Raw genomic sequence first — 15,114 nt, forward strand, 5'->3', positions numbered from 1 at the left:
TGGTTTTGTCTATAAGCCTCATTGGGTTTTGTGCAGCTGATGGCCCCTTGGTTCCAATCAAAGCATCTTCCAGCATAAAGTGATCAGCCCTGGTTTTATCCTCAACCTGTCTTCAATTAAACCATGTTGTCTACTTTCTCTCCCACTCATCCATGTGTCTGCTTTTTATGAGCTCTGACCATAACGGAGTCTTTCTTTCCCTGTCATGGATTATACTCTGGGCCCTCGGCTGCTCAGGTTGTGACAAGGCATTGAGTAGAACTAAGAATCCAGCCGACACTGGAATTCTGCTTAAAATTAAGTATCAAGGAGATTGATTTTGGTGGGAGATCCAATAGCAGCTCATAAAAGGCATCTTAAATTCCATAAAATGCACAATCAGAGATTTATTGCTCTTCTAAAGCAAACCGTAAAAAAAGGCACAGGAATTCATTTGAGAAATAATGGGGAGAGATTTTATGTTTTCAGAATCATCTGGAGGTCTTTGTGGTGTCACGCAGGCCTCAGCCTCTCAGTTCCCACTAGTATTCATGTGGCCCCAGGACAGAAAGAGTACACAGCATCTCCAGGGCTCACCTTCTAAGCGTCATATTGGCCCATGTCAGGGGACCCCAAAGTCTCCCACCTGGAATGTGGTACTGCAGACTTCTCCCCTGGACATGTTCCAGGACATGGTTTCTGCCCACTCCCCTGGGTTACTGATCTCAGAGCTTTAGGGGAGGCTGTGGGTTCCTCTCTTTCCGGCCAGCCCACCCCACTGATGGCTCTGGGCATTTTCCTTTGGCCCACAGGGCATGCTGAGCTGGATGTTAAGCAGGCCTGGCTGGAGTCCAGTAGGGAAGCAGCACAAGGGTGTTCTCAGTGGTGTGCCTGCACCCTGTTTTGGCCCTGCCACCCTGCCCCAGGATGTCCCACCAGTATCTCTTTCAGGCCTGCCCTCTGGGAGCATCCATTTCCACTCACTCCCTATTACAGCCTACCTGACCCTTGTCCTGGGCCCCAGCACCCTGCTTTTGGCCTTGCGCCTGATAAACTATGCCCTGCTAGGGCTCGGAGGCTGGTTGTGGCTCCTGTATGTTGAAAGGGCCTTCCAGAGATGGCAACTTAACTCCAAGGATTGACTGGTGGAAGGTGGGGTAGGAGCTTTCAGTGGCTGAGGGCTCTCCCCACTCACACTCCGGAGTCTGGAGGCCAGCAGAGCAACTTGGAAGTGTAGCAGACTCCAGCCACCTGCTGTGCTACTTCGGGAGGCTGACATCCCCCACCCCACGCCTGGCTCCCTCTTCCAGTTCTTGTTCCAGCTTTCTCCCCAAACACCTTGACCAATACCACCATCTCTGCCACTCAGAGTTTTCAGAAAAAAAGTCAAAGTACACTTGCCTTGAGTCCCATGAACCATGCACGGTGCTTTGGGGGTGCATTGTAGTAGAGATTTCTGAAAGCTCATCTAGACCTGACTGAAGCTACTACCCAGATCTGAAAGCTGCAGATGTCTTCCTCAGCGCCCCCAGAGGGTCCTTTCCAGGAGGATGGCTACAGCACAAAGCCCACTGAGGCTGATGGGACTGAGCTGGAATTCAGAGAGGTGGCCTGTGGGGGAGACAGAGGCAGCCCCTCAGTGGAGAGAACAGCAACATCACTGGTCTGCCAACCTCCCACCATCTCCACTGCAGACACTTAAAGCTTCCCTTGGTGTTCTCTGGCCCAATTTCATCCAGATCTAAATGTTCACATGAGCAGGCCCCGGGATCCCAGGGGTCTGCCTCCATGCTGTGAAGCCCCTCTACTGATGCACCTAATTCCTTACTCCTAAAATTGGCCCCTATCACTGTGTTCATTGCAGTTTCCAGTGCATTCCAGTTTGCTGGTGTAATTCACTGGATCAGTCTGGTCATCCTCTCTGTGTTCTTCTCAGAGGTAGGTGAAGACTTGGGCCCTATGACCTTCTCTTTAAGGCAACTCTTGTTCTGGAGAGACCAAGCTTAATTCTCTAAACACTGACTAGTGTGAGGCCCTCTGCCAGCCCCGGAGGCTGCAAGGAGAGAGACGCAATACAGGGAACTGAGTTCTGTGCTAAGAGATGGTGCATGGAGGAGCAGCTGGCAACTCCACCAGGAAGGCTTGGCCCCAGCAGGTGACCTCCAAGTGGAATCCCAGAGGATGAGCATGTGTCCAGGTTAGGGTTGGGTGATGACATTTGTGGAGGTGAGACTGAGCAGGACATAGTTGAGGGAAACCAAGTGGTTCGTGTGGCCAGTAAGGAACAGGCAGAAGGCTGGGCTGATGCCCAGGGGACCTGGATGTGGGGAGAGTGGTTAGGATGCTGTAGCCATGGTCTTGGGCACACAAGTGGCCTGCCCCTTTGGGCTAAGACATGCAGAGGGCAGAGAGGACAGAGTCACAGGCTGGGCAGTGGACTTACCAGGTGCTGTGGCAGGTACAGGGTCTGACTAGGCTGAGAGCCATGCCCCCTCAATGTGAGCACAGGGGATGGGATCAGGGAGCATGGACGCCCCTCACTCCTGCTGGAGTTGGCTGATAAAGTCTTGGTCCATGTCTCTCTGTGTGCAGTAAGAGGGAGAAAGCTCCTGGAAGCTCCTAGGCACTGAATTTTAGTGGGAGCTGATAGCCCATTGTGGGACTGAAATGGGAGAGAAACCAGGATCCCAGCACATCCCTCTGCCTTTTCACAGGGGTGAGTAACACTTCTGAGCAGTTCCCAGGCTGTCACAGTGATAACCTGGCCTATATTTCAGGGGCATTGACTTGGGGCTGCTGCAGGCAGGGTCTCCTGGGGAAGCTGGGAAGACTGGAGTTTATCTTGTGGGCTGTAGCGAATCATAGAAGGAGTAGAGAGTTTTATGTGGAAATCCACTTCTTCCTAACAGAGCAGACATCTGGCCCGAGTCAGCTGATCACTGTTCCTCTCCACCCATGTGCTCCCACTCACCATCACAGGTCCACATTAGCCCATGCAGATCCCTAGTGGGACTTTCAGCATGGTCAGTGAGCATGGGAAGAAAGGCAGAAACAAATAAGGCACAGAGCACACATATGCACACACATACACACACAGCTCATGTCAACACGTGTGCTGCTACCCTGGAAGCATAGAGGAATCAGGGCCCTAGAGCACAGCAGGGCCTTGAAGGGAGGAAGGATGTTGGGGAGAGAAACTACATGGGCAAGGGGACAGAGGTAGAGAATATTTTGTGACGTGATCAGGATGCCCAAGGAGTCAAGAGTCCCAGGGTCCTCCTGTGGGCCAGCTCTGGCCCCATCTAATGATACTCAGTCAATTGATCTAGCTCCCTTTCTCAACAGGCGAGGGCTGGGCCTCAGGCCTTGATTCCAGAATCCTGAGTAGGGGTGTGGGGTGTGGTGGGGCTGGGCAGCAGGCATTCCAAGCACAGAACATTCTCTTCCCAGGCCTTGGCTCCTGCAGACCACAGAGTTGGCCTGCAAGCCTGGGCCTGAAGCTCAGACTGTGGGTAGATCCCAACATGCCTCTCCCGGGAAGTGTCCCAACCAAAGGACCATTGCCCTGGAGGTGCCTCAGCCCCCAAAACAGTGCCTGTTCCTCAGCCTACTGCCCCTTGGAGGGTCCTGCCCTCCCCAGACCCCTCATCACTTCTCACCGTGATTCCCTTCCACAAACGCCTGGGCTGTGGCCAGATGTCTCCTTGATGCAAACCTTGGAAAATGTGCCATGTGTCTGGGACTGCCAACAAAAATGTTTAATCAGTTGCTGTGGTTCTTCCATCTATCCCTCTGCTTTGCTTTTATTGGCTTTGCAGAATTTATTACCCAGCGTTAATTTGGCATTCCCTTCCTGTCACTGCCAGAGACAAGCCACCTGAAACAGACAAGCCCCTGTGCAGAGGAATCTCAGCCTGAGACCCCCACCTGCTCTCACACCCCCAGCCAGGGAAGGGGCTGGGGCTTCCCACAGGCTCAGTTGGGGGAGCAGGGGGCCTGGGGGAGAATGACTGCACCCCTGACCTTACCTTGTGGAAGACGATAAGGGTGGCGTGGACTCGTAATGGGGGAATAACCGAGGGATAACAGAGGAGTAACATAGGAGTAACAGGAGAATAATAGGAGTAACTGAGAGGGTAACGGAAGAGTAACAGAGGGGTAGCAGGGGGCGTAACAGAGGTGTAATAGGGGGAGTAACAGGAGGGACCTGTCTCCCCCAGTGCACCTTGCCCAGTGTGAACAGAGGGGCTGGTACACAGTGATCTCACGACGAGGCAGCCCAGCCAGTGAGCCTGGGTTTCTGTGTCTCATGGAGTGCCCAAGAGAACTGAGAGTCAGGACCTCAGGGCTAGAACGGTCTCAGAGAGACCGTCTCACAGAGATCCCCCTTCACCAACTCCTCCAGAGGGTCTGGAAATGTGTGAGAGCATTTGTGCTCCTCATAGCAGCTGAGCCACCTCAAGTGGGAAGGGCCAGGGGAGATAAATGTCCCTCAGTGGTGGATCAAGGCTGTGTATTTGCCCCCCTGAAAATGCCGGTAGTGTCCTTTTAAAACTACACAGAAGAGGAGAGCAGCCTGGGCTTACAGGGCCAGTTCTGGCCAAAACTTGGCCCAGGGCTCTGGCTCCTCATCTGGTCTCTCGCCACTGCATTACCCTGGTGCCAGAAGGCTGGGAGGAGACCAAGGATCTGGGGGAAGGACCAGGGCCCAGGCCAGGAACTGAGAAAGAAAGAGTCCAACTCTGCAATGTCTCTGACCACAGACCCAGCACAACTGGTGTGCCCTCCTCAGCTAGGAAGAAACAAACATCACTCCTTGAGGGCTGGCCCCTCCTTTCTCTGGGAAATATCAGAGGGTGGGGCCACTACACGCCTGCTTGGACTTAACAAGTGGGTGTTATTTCACAGGCAAATTCCAAGAAGGTTCGACCCAAAGGACTCCTGATGTGGTGGAGCCTTTTGACTTGTCCTCAGCAACATTCTACCTTTGTCCCAACTGAACTTTAGGACAGCCCTCGAATGTGGGTGGGATATTTTATGAGCTGGGAAACTGAGGCCTGGAGAGGAGCGGAAACATGCCCAGGGCCTGCAGGAATGACAGGCAGGACCAGACGCAGTCCTCTGGTGGACGTGCGGTTGCTCCATGCCATCCTTTGTCCATCTCAGAGCTCTAAGAACTGTTGTTCTGTTCTGTGTGGGGCCCGGAGGACAGAGCTGGGCCCAAAGAAGGAAGTGTGAGGCTGGTTTGGGTTCATTTCAAGGACATCTGTTCAAACTGCTGAGCTATTTCAGCAGTGAGACACATGCTTCTCAAAGTGGTAAGAGTGGGCACCCCTCAGTCAGGCAGGCTGTGTGGGGTCCCTGCAGGTGCCTGAGGTGAAAGCAGGTGCCTGCGAGGCTTCCTGGGCCCTGTGGTTGTAGGTCAGGCAGGGTCACCATGCTTCCACATGGCCCTGCAGTACCAAGAACGGGCAGAGCCTTGGGAATCCAGATGGAGAACTGTGCAAATGGTGTTTCCAAAGCACAGCCCCACCCTTGGCTGAGACCAGGCCCAGCTAGCCACTTGGAACCAGGGAGCCCAGCTGCTTCTTTTCCTGAGACTGCGCAAGGACTTGGGGCCTGGCCAGGCTGGGCCACCATGTAGCAGGGCCCTAGTGCAGGCCATGGAGTGTTGGCCCCGTCCCCTAATTGGGGTGGAGTCAGGGGGATGCAGAGAGGCCCAGCTCTTTTCCTAGAAGAGGAGAAAGCTGACCCATGGCTGGCCTTCTAGATAAGAGTGTCAAGGCAGTGGCAGCAGCTACTGCTGCTTCCTCCTTTTCCTCCTATTGTTATTTTTATTTATTTTTTTTTAAAGATTTTATTTTTTCCTTTTTCTCCCCAAAGCCCCCTGGTACATAGTTGTGTATTCTTCGTTGTGGGTTCTTCTAGTTGTGGCATGTGGGACGCTGCCTCAGCGTGGTCTGACGAGCAGTGCCATGTCCGCACCCAGGATTCGAACCAACGAAACACTGGGCCACCTGCAGCGGAGCGCGCGAACTTAACCACTCGGCCACGGGGGCCAGCCCCTATTGTTATTTTTTTATTATTATTTTATTGAGGTGAAATTTACATAACATAACCCTTTTAAAGTATACCATTCAAGGCATTTAGTACATACATAAAGTTGTGTAACCATCACCTCTTTCTAGTTCCAAAGTAGTTTCATCACCCCCAGAAGAGTCCCTGTTCCCATTAAGCAGTCACTCCCCATTCCTCTTCTACGCCAGCCCCTGCCAACCACTAATCTGCTTTCTGTTTCTGTGAACTTAACTATTCTGGATATTTCATATAAATGGAATCATAGGATTCATGACCTTTTGTGTCTGGCTCTTTCATCCACCAGGGTGTTTTCAAGTTCATCCACGTTGTAGCATGGATCAGTGCTTCCTTCCTTTTATTTCTGGATAACATTCCAGTGTATGGATAGACCACATTTTTGTTTATCCACTCCTGAGTTGATCAAGGCTTCTCTTAACATCAGCTATGAGGGTCACCTCCTTCTCCCCAGCACAGCCTCTCAGAGTTGCTATAGGCTGCACTGGGTCTCAACGGAACCTGGCCTGCTGGGTTACCTGGGCCATGTGCCAAATGAAGGCCACAGTCAAACCAAACTAGGCCAGAACCTTATCTTTCCACATCAGCAGCCACCCCAGATTCTGGATCCATGAGGAGGTCCTTCTCCTGCTTGCTGCCTCCTCCCGCGGGGCCCCTGGTGAAGCTCAGTCATCAGACGAAAGGCAAGAGAATGGGTGCCATGCTTTATGCTCCAAGAGATGAGGATGCATTTGCATCCCCTCAGTGTCTGATAAGAACTTGACAAAAGGGAGCCAGTTTGGCCACTGAGTTGCTCTGTGGCTTTGAGCAAGTCGCTGCCCATCTCTGTGCCTCAGCTTCCCGACCTTTAAAGTGAGGGAATTGGACCTGTCCTAGGGGCTGCCTTCTTGACTCCACCTAAGGTAGAGCCACTGCTCGCGCTTAGGGGAGAGATTTTACTCTCTGTTCCCCTCTCCAGATTTCAGAAAGCTGGAGGGAAATCAGGGTTTCAGACCTGCCTCACTGCTAGCTGTGAAAGCCCTTGCACATCATGTCACTTCTGACCTCACTTGTCCCATCTGTAATGTGAACAATGGCTGCCCCACCACCTCCCAGGACAGGCCTGATGGGATTATGAAAACACTTTGGAAACATTGCAAGAGGAAGAAATGAGTAAGGTCCTAGAGCAGCATTAATGGATCAGACTGGATTTTAGAAGGTTCGGTCCTGCCACCCTCCACCCCATGCTGTCACCTTAAAGGAGCCATTTAAGAGCAAGGAAGTGGTCAGTACACCACATCCTGCTGACCTAAGTTAGATAAATCACAGGATGTTATCCATCAGATTTGGCAAGGAGGGGGTCATGGGTAACCAAGCTGTGAGCAGTTTGACTGGAGTGGTGGGGCCCATGTCAGATTGTAGTGGGTTAAGTGGAGACTTCTCTTCAAAACCTTTGCCTGGGAGAAGAGAGAGAGAAGGCAGTGGCTTAAGGGAGATATAGGGTCAGTGAGGGATTTTTTAGAATGGAAGAAGTTGAGAATGTTCATATGCTGAGAGGCGGTTCTGGAAGGAAGCCCTGTGCATCTTGTGTATTTCAGGCTCCTCCTCAAGGCCTAGCATGGGACTGTGTGCACAGTGAGCATGCTCCACCCTGCAGGCCTTGAACCCATTCTTTTAAGGTAGCTGGGAACCTCCTGCCAAAATGAACCCGGTACCAGGGAGAGACAGTGCAGCCAATCTGTCTGTGAGCCCAGGTCCCTGGAGGTATTGGCTACTGCGTCTGGCCGGGGGATTCACCATTAGATCCCTAGGGAAGAGGCTGCCAGGGAGGAAGCAGTCCCCCTGAGTCACAGTGCCCCATCCCCACAGATTTGGAGGGTGTGAGCCTGGAGGAGTGATGGGGAGGCTGGTCACTTTGCTCCAGTTTTATCAATGCCTAACCTTAGGGGGCGCCCTGCAGTCACCCTTCAACCAGCTCTTGTCGCCCTGCCAACCTTTCTTTTACACACCAGTTCAAGACTGCTTTCAGCCCCTGCAAAAGGTTCTCACGTTTCTTACTTTTTCCTTGTAGCTATATCCTGGACTCCCTGTCTTCCTCCTGCTGCTTTGGCGGGGGGGGAGGAGGGGGTGCCTAGCAGCCATGTTGGCAGTGAAAACTTGCAGAAGAGCAAATCTGCTTCTTAAGGAAGCGCCAGGGATCAGCCCCCAGCCCCTGGTACCCACTGTGGGTTTTCTTTAGGCCAGCCTGCTCCCATGAGCCTTGCACCACCCCACTCCCCATGCCGATGGGCTGCAGCATTTTGGGGGCATGGGCTCAGGGCTAGAGGTGTGCTGCTCCCTTCTCCTGAGCTGGTGGGCCCAGCTTTGGGCAGGGAACAAGGGTGCCAGCTCCAACTCTACTCACCAAGTGGTCAGCATGGGGGCCTCTTTCTGCCCGAAGAGGGGGTGCCTTTTAAAAATTTGCACAAAGGCATCTTCTAGACTAGCAGGTGCTTCTGCCTGCATCCCTCAAGGTTGCCAAACCCTACGAGCCTCATCAGGCTGCATCCCAGGGAAAGAGGCTGATGACCCTAAGAGGAGGGGCTCAGGCAGTGGGATGGGCAGAAGGCCCTTGCTGCCACCTGACTGAGGCAGGGCCTGGAGCAGATGCAACGGTCAGGATTTCCCACCCTCCCCTCTTGCCTGAAGCCTTTACCCCTTCCCTGGAGAGATGAAGGGAGTCCTTCCTGAGAGCAGGGCTGGCTGAGGGAAAAGATGAGAGCACCTGGGGTGGGAAAGAAGAGGGACCTGGGGACCAGAAGATTAACCTGCCTCTCTCTGAGCCTCAGTTTCTGCATCTGTAAAATGGCGTAAGAGCTAGGCTTATAGTAAATATTCAATAAATGGTGCCATCCTCAATGTTTTGCCACAACTCTGGCCTCTCTCTCATATCAGAGCATCCTCTTCTCCAGAAGGCAAGGTTGGAATGAAGGAGGCTGAAAACTCATATCCCAGGTAGGAAAGAGGTAGCTAGAACTACGGAGTCCAGTTCCCTCAGATCCTCCCTCAAAGTGCTTTGAACTCTTGGGGGCAGGATTGCAACGCCAAGGGCCCTGGGGGTGGGGTGGGTGATAAAATACCCGTCGTTGTTGCCCTCCTGCACTTCTATTATCAAAGCTCTTTCCCAGGGGAGCTTTGTAGCAGCCCGATGGGGTGGGCAGCGTGAGGGGCACTAGTTCCATTTTCTTCCAGGTCAGCTGAGGGATTCAGCCAATGTCACATGGTTAGTAAGGGATAGTCAGAGCCAGAAAGGGGACCTGACTTTTGACTCCTGATCTAATGCTCTTTCTCCTTGCCGTATGTGGGCTTGCAACCTCCCTATTTCACCCCAGGGCGTTGTCACCTTACACATCCTTACTGTTCTGTTGGGTACCCCAGGGGAGTTTGTTAAAAAGGCATATTCCTGGGCCCTGCACCCAGAGATTCTGATGTCCTGCATCTCCATGAGAGCCCAGGAATTTGCATTTTAAACAAAACCCCTAGATGTTGCTGAAGCAAGGGGTCCTTGCCTGCATGTTGAGAAACACAAGCCCTCAGTGGCTTGGTCAGCCTGTGTTTTCAGAGGTGTAAGACCTGTGCTGGGTACCATGAGGTGGCAGGGCAGTGTGGCCAGGTCCCTGCCTCCATAGACAGGGGATCTCAGCAAAGGATGCTGCAGAGGAAAAGTCACCAGGTGGGGTGTTTCAGAGCTGAGTTCTCACCCTGACTTGGAGCAGCCATTTCCAGGCCACCATTTCCCATCTACAGCAGGTGGCTGGACCAGGAGGTGTTTCCCGAGCCCTCTCCATAGCTGCTTTTGGCTCTTCTGTTTCCATGGGCTGGGCTGAGCTGGGATGGGAGGTAAAGGCTCCCCAGAGGAGGCGGGTGTGAGACAAGCCTCAGAGGATGGGTCCCATGTGGATGGCCAGCAAAGAGGAGAGGCAGGTGGCCAGTGCTCCTGCTGCTCCACTTGCTTCCATGGCACAGCTTTGGCCCATAAACCCGTTAAACCTCCATCCCTTCGTAGATCACAGAGGCTCTGTGTGTGCTGTCTGTTGCCTGTTCCTCCCCTCTCAGGGGTTTCTAGCTGAGTCTCCTGCCTGGCCAGCTTCCTTCCTCATCCCCCCACCCTGTACTCCTTGTCAGCTAAGCGCCGCCTTGTTTATAAAGAAGCAGGATGATTCCTTTTATATGAGGTTCCTAGAGTAGTCAAACTCCTAGAGACAGAAAGCAGAAGCATGGTTTCCAGGGGCTGGCAGGAGGGGGAATGGAGCGTTAGTGTTTAATGGGTGTAGAGCCTCAGTTTAGGATGATGAAAAAGTTCTGGAGACGGATGATGGTGATGGTTGCATGACAATATGAACATACTTAATGCCACAGTACACTTTTTAAAATGGTTAAAATGGTAAATTTCATGTTATGTGTATTTTACCACACTTTTAATAGAAGGAGGAGGAGGAGAAGCAGCAGCAAGAGAGATCTTATTTGGATCAGGTCCTGTTCCCCTCTGTCCTAGCCTGGGATTTCTGCTCTGGGAGCCCCAGAACTGGGATTTTGGGGTGGAGGTCGCTAGTGTAACATTTCAGAGGAGACAAACACCAAGTTTCAAGTTCAGCACAATTAGAGGGAGTGAACAGCAACAAAAGAAACCAGGACACTATGTGTGTTCTTACACAGCTTGAGTACTCTTATGCAGAGTCAAAAACCTCTGGGTCCACATGTCATCTTCACCACCTAATGTCTGAGTGACCTTGGGCAGCTTCCTTAACCTCTCTGAGCTTTAGCTTCCCTCTCTGTACAGCGAGAATCACATGTGAGGAGGACTGGCCCAGTCTTTTATGTACTAGATGGCAGCTGTTAGTCTCATAGAGAATTGGAAGATTCATATCATCTAACCCTCTCTCAAGCAGAAGAGGAAACTGAGGCCTAGCGAGGAGATCTGAATTGCTCAAGGCCACACACCCAGCCCATTACGAGCTGTGACCTTAAGATATCTTGGACCCCAACCCAGATGTCTCTCCACCTCTTCAGTGTTATCTTGCAGTTAAGCATCAGTCTCCCAGCCCAGAGCATGTCCGTCTCTGTTCTCAAAGATGGTGACGTAAGTGGCTGCCGTCAGCATTCCACCTTCTCAGCCTCTCAAGGAAATCAGGGTACTCTTTTATAAAAGGAAGAGGTGAATTTTATCAGCCAAGTCTTCTTGTAACATAACAAGTGTGAGTGGAGATCCATGGACTTTCTGCAGTTTCACTAAGTTCAGATGGCTAGCCTGAACTACAGGCATGTGGGAGAAGGGACGCCATCTGGTGTGAATTACTGTGAATTAGTCATCTTGGTTCAAGGAAGGACCTACAGACAAATGTGCCAGGATAATACGAGACCAGCTTTTAGGTATCCTCTTTGGAGAAAGATGTACAGTCATGCACCCATTAGGACGCTTTGGTCAATGATGGACCGCATATATGACAGTGGTCTCATGAGACTAGTACTGTATAGCCTAGGTTTCTAGTAGGCTATACCATCTAGGTTTGTGTAAGTACATTCTATGATGTTCACATAACAACGAAATCACCTAATCAGGCATTTCTCAGAAGGTATCCCCAGAATTAAGTGACACATGACTGTACACTTGGTGAGGAAACCATTCCTGAAGGGAGCAGCATTGGAGTGATTACTGAGGGTTTTAAGGGGTTCATACTGAGGGTTTTAGTCATTCATGCGTTCACAGTGTGTAATCACTAGTGTCTACTCTATGCCAGGGATTAGGGGTAAAGGAGAGAAATTAGACAGTGTCTCTTGAGCCTTAATTGGGGCATCAGGCAGGTCATCACCACAAGGTACAATGAAGTGCTGTGGGAAGGTGATGTTCCAAGGACTAGAGGAACACCAAAGGAAGAAGCACTGAACCTGGGGAGCGTGGAAGAGCTTCATGGAGGTGACATGTGAGCTGAGGCTGGCAGGACAGGAAGGCCTTTGCCAGGTAGAGAAAAGGGCAAGGGCCCTGCTGGTTAGCACACAGGCCAAGCTGCTGTCACAAGAAAACCAAAAACAGGGGCTTAAACAAGGCAGGGTTCATTTCTCTCTCATGGAAGGATAGGTGGGGTAAGCAGTTAAGACTGGGGTGGTAGCTTGGGCCTGGTGTCCATCTTGTTGCCCAGCCCTCCCCAGTTTGAGATTCCTCATCACTATACCTACGCACCCACATTCTACTCTTTGGGAAGAGGGAAAGAAGAAGAGCCTAATCCCCTGAAGGGTGTAACCAGGAAGTTGCATACACAGTTTCTGCTCACAAACCATTGACCAGCACTTTGTCACATGGCCACTCCTGGATGCAAGGAAGGCTGGGAAATGTGGTCTTTAGCAGAGTGGTCATGCTGAAGCTCCAAGTATCATACAAGAAGTAGACAAGAGAGACTGGGGGGAGAGGAGTCAACAGGCAGTCTGCCACACGCAAAGACAAGGCAATAGGAGAAAGCTTGGATGTTTGTAGATTTGCAAGTGGTTTGTGGCGTGACAGGAGTACAGGAGATGACTGAAGAGGAAAGCAGGGTCTTGAGTATCATTCCAAGGGATTTGGAATATATTCTGTATGTACTGGGAGCACTGAAGGGTGTTAAGTGAGGGGCTGGCACAGATGATGACTCAGACACGAGCTAGGGCACTCAAAATGGGAGTGGAGAGGGCACGTGGGCTGAGAAACACTTAGGGCGTGGTGAAGTCATTTTCCCATTATTGAACATGGAAGCAGAGCCCTGGATTCTGAGCTCTGGAATATTCTCTTGGTGAGGGAGAGGGCAGGGGCTGGAGAGCAATAACCATAACCTCTTCTCTCACTTCCTCTCCTCAGACTGTTCTAAGGATTGTGGTGCTTGGGATCTGGGATTACATCGAAAACAAAATAGAGGTAAAGATCAACGTCCACCCCCAAAGCCCAAGCCAGCCATCTTGGAAGCTGGAAAGTGTCGCTGTCCCATCCATTCCAGGGTGGCAACCATCAAAAAAGGCTGTCTCCTTCCCATACTGGACGCAGAAGTCTCTTCGGCTGTGCCTGTTGGGTGGGTGGGGAGGGGCCAACTGAGAAAGTTTCCAGTGAAAGGACGATCTAAAGAAATCTCCTTCAAGTTCTGCAAAATTTAAAAAGTTATTCTTGAATCATTTTGGAAAGCTTTTGAGATGAGTTTTAAAACAAATAAATCTACCCTAAAATGGCCCCATGGTCAGAGAGCTGAGAAGGAAATTGTAAAAGTGCTTCTCAGCCTGGGTTTCTGCTGAGCAAACCCACTGCTCTGCCTCCTGTAAAAGGGGTGGAGATGAGGTGTCGGGGAGGCCTGGCTGTCGCTGGGAGTTTTGTGCACTTGGGACAAGGCAAGGTGGTCAGCGTCTGCTGCCCACTCCTTCCTTACCCCCCCATCCACTTGTTAGCCTTTTTTGGCCTAATGCCAGGAGCAGACATAGAGGCCTGGCCCATAGAAGTCTCAGACCACGGTCAGGCTGGAACAGACAGATGGAAGGTCAGGGCCCAGGGGTGAATCACCTAGGCTGGGCCCCCTCCTCTCTTAGCCCTGCCTCCCTGTGCGGTTAGGGACTTAGCACCGGCACCAGATGGAGATGAGATGTGGGCTTGGGGCTACCCAAGGGGAAAGGGCCTGCCTTCAGCCCCAGATGCCAGTGAAGGATTCAGTGAGGCTGGAGCAGGAACCCTAGGACACAGGATTCAGGCCCCATCCCAAAAAGGACAAGATACTGGAAACAGACGCTTGGAACACCCAAAGGCCATCTGAACAAAAGCTGGAGATGGGCTGAGGTCACTTGGAGGAAAGAGAGTGTTCAGGAGCACATTTAGGAGCGGGGAGACCCCTAAAGACTGAGGAGGGTCAGGAGGGGCAGCCAGTGATGGGGGTCACATTCTGATATGGGGACAGTCCTCCTGGAGAAGTTGTCCAGCACCAGCTGCTTTGCCTGACCTGGTTCCTGGACATTGAAGAAGGTGGCCCAGGGCACTGAAGTCTGCCTCCTCTCACAGGTATTCGATGGGGCTGTGATCATCCTGTCCTTGGCCCCGATGGTGGCATCCACCGTGGCCAATGGGCCCAGGAGCCCCTGGGACGCCATCAGCCTCATCATCATGCTCCGAATCTGGCGGGTAAAGAGGGTGATTGATGGTGAGTGGTCTGAAAGGGGTCAGCAGGGCTGGAAGGGTGGCAGGTGGCTGCTCCAGAAACTGGGGCTATCAACTGAGAGTGGAGAGAAACCAAATGATGCAAGGGATAGGCCAGCCAGCCTCAGGGCTTGGAGGCTGGAGACTACTAGCACAGAGAGAACCCAGACCATCGCTGCTCATTTGATGTCATATATTCAGGAACCACTCACATGCTGCCCAGACATCACTTGCAAACTCTTGAGTTTAGAGGTCCCTCATATAACTATTTATTATATGCCTGGATCACCAGCCCTTCACCTGAGAGCTTATAGCAGGGCCTGCATGTTGTCAGAAGACCAGCTTTTCACATCCTGGGTGTTTTGATGCACACCTGCTGCTGGCTTCCCAGTGTTTGCAGACTCACCCCTGGCTTCGTCCAGATTACTGGTTAAGGTGTTGCTCCCTGCAAGGTCCATCTCACCTCTGTGTCCACCAAGGACAAGCTGGGTGCCCCCCAAGCCTGTTGACCTACAAACAACCAGAGAATGTTTTTGTGGGAGCTGCTGACCTGGGCTGGTTTTTGGCTTGTGCTCCAGCTTTAGTGCGACACGCTCCCATCTGGGTCTCCATTCCCAGAAAGCGTCTGATCTGCTCTGCTTTATCATGGCCTTTGTTGCCATCAGAGGCAGAAGCCACTCTCCCTGCTGAGCCACTTCATCTAGAGAGCTGTGCCCTGATCTGGATAGCTCATGTATTTCCAGAAGGTAGTAACAGACCAGAGTGCATCCCCCAGAGGAAGGAGGCCTGGGTGGAGAGGAGACTAGAAACGTCATCCCTGAAGAGCAGTGTGGGGAACTGGGGTGGAGTGGCCTAGAGGTCAAGGGCATGGTGAGGGCATTGAAGTC

General features: G+C 52.0%; 1 protein-coding gene across 5 annotated transcripts in view; it reads left to right on the forward strand.

Moving 5' to 3' along the window:
• The window catches only part of TMEM266 (transmembrane protein 266), a 134,908-nt gene that overhangs the window by 81,416 nt on the left and 38,378 nt on the right, over positions 1-15,114 (forward strand). For 4 of the 5 annotated variants that reach the window (XM_044764080.2, XM_014856451.3, XM_014856450.3 and 1 more), the window contains exons 5-7: positions 1,844-1,917; positions 12,917-12,973; positions 14,093-14,231. The exons of the other annotated variant lie outside the window; for it this stretch is intronic. In XM_044764080.2, the coding sequence (XP_044620015.1) occupies positions 1,844-1,917; positions 12,917-12,973; positions 14,093-14,231 (270 nt within the window). The remainder of the gene's footprint in view (positions 1-1,843; positions 1,918-12,916; positions 12,974-14,092; positions 14,232-15,114) is intronic. 5 annotated transcript variants of the gene reach the window in all.

This window comes from Equus asinus, chromosome 2 (assembly GCF_041296235.1).
Source record: "Equus asinus isolate D_3611 breed Donkey chromosome 2, EquAss-T2T_v2, whole genome shotgun sequence".
Classification (NCBI taxonomy): domain Eukaryota; kingdom Metazoa; phylum Chordata; class Mammalia; order Perissodactyla; family Equidae; genus Equus; species Equus asinus.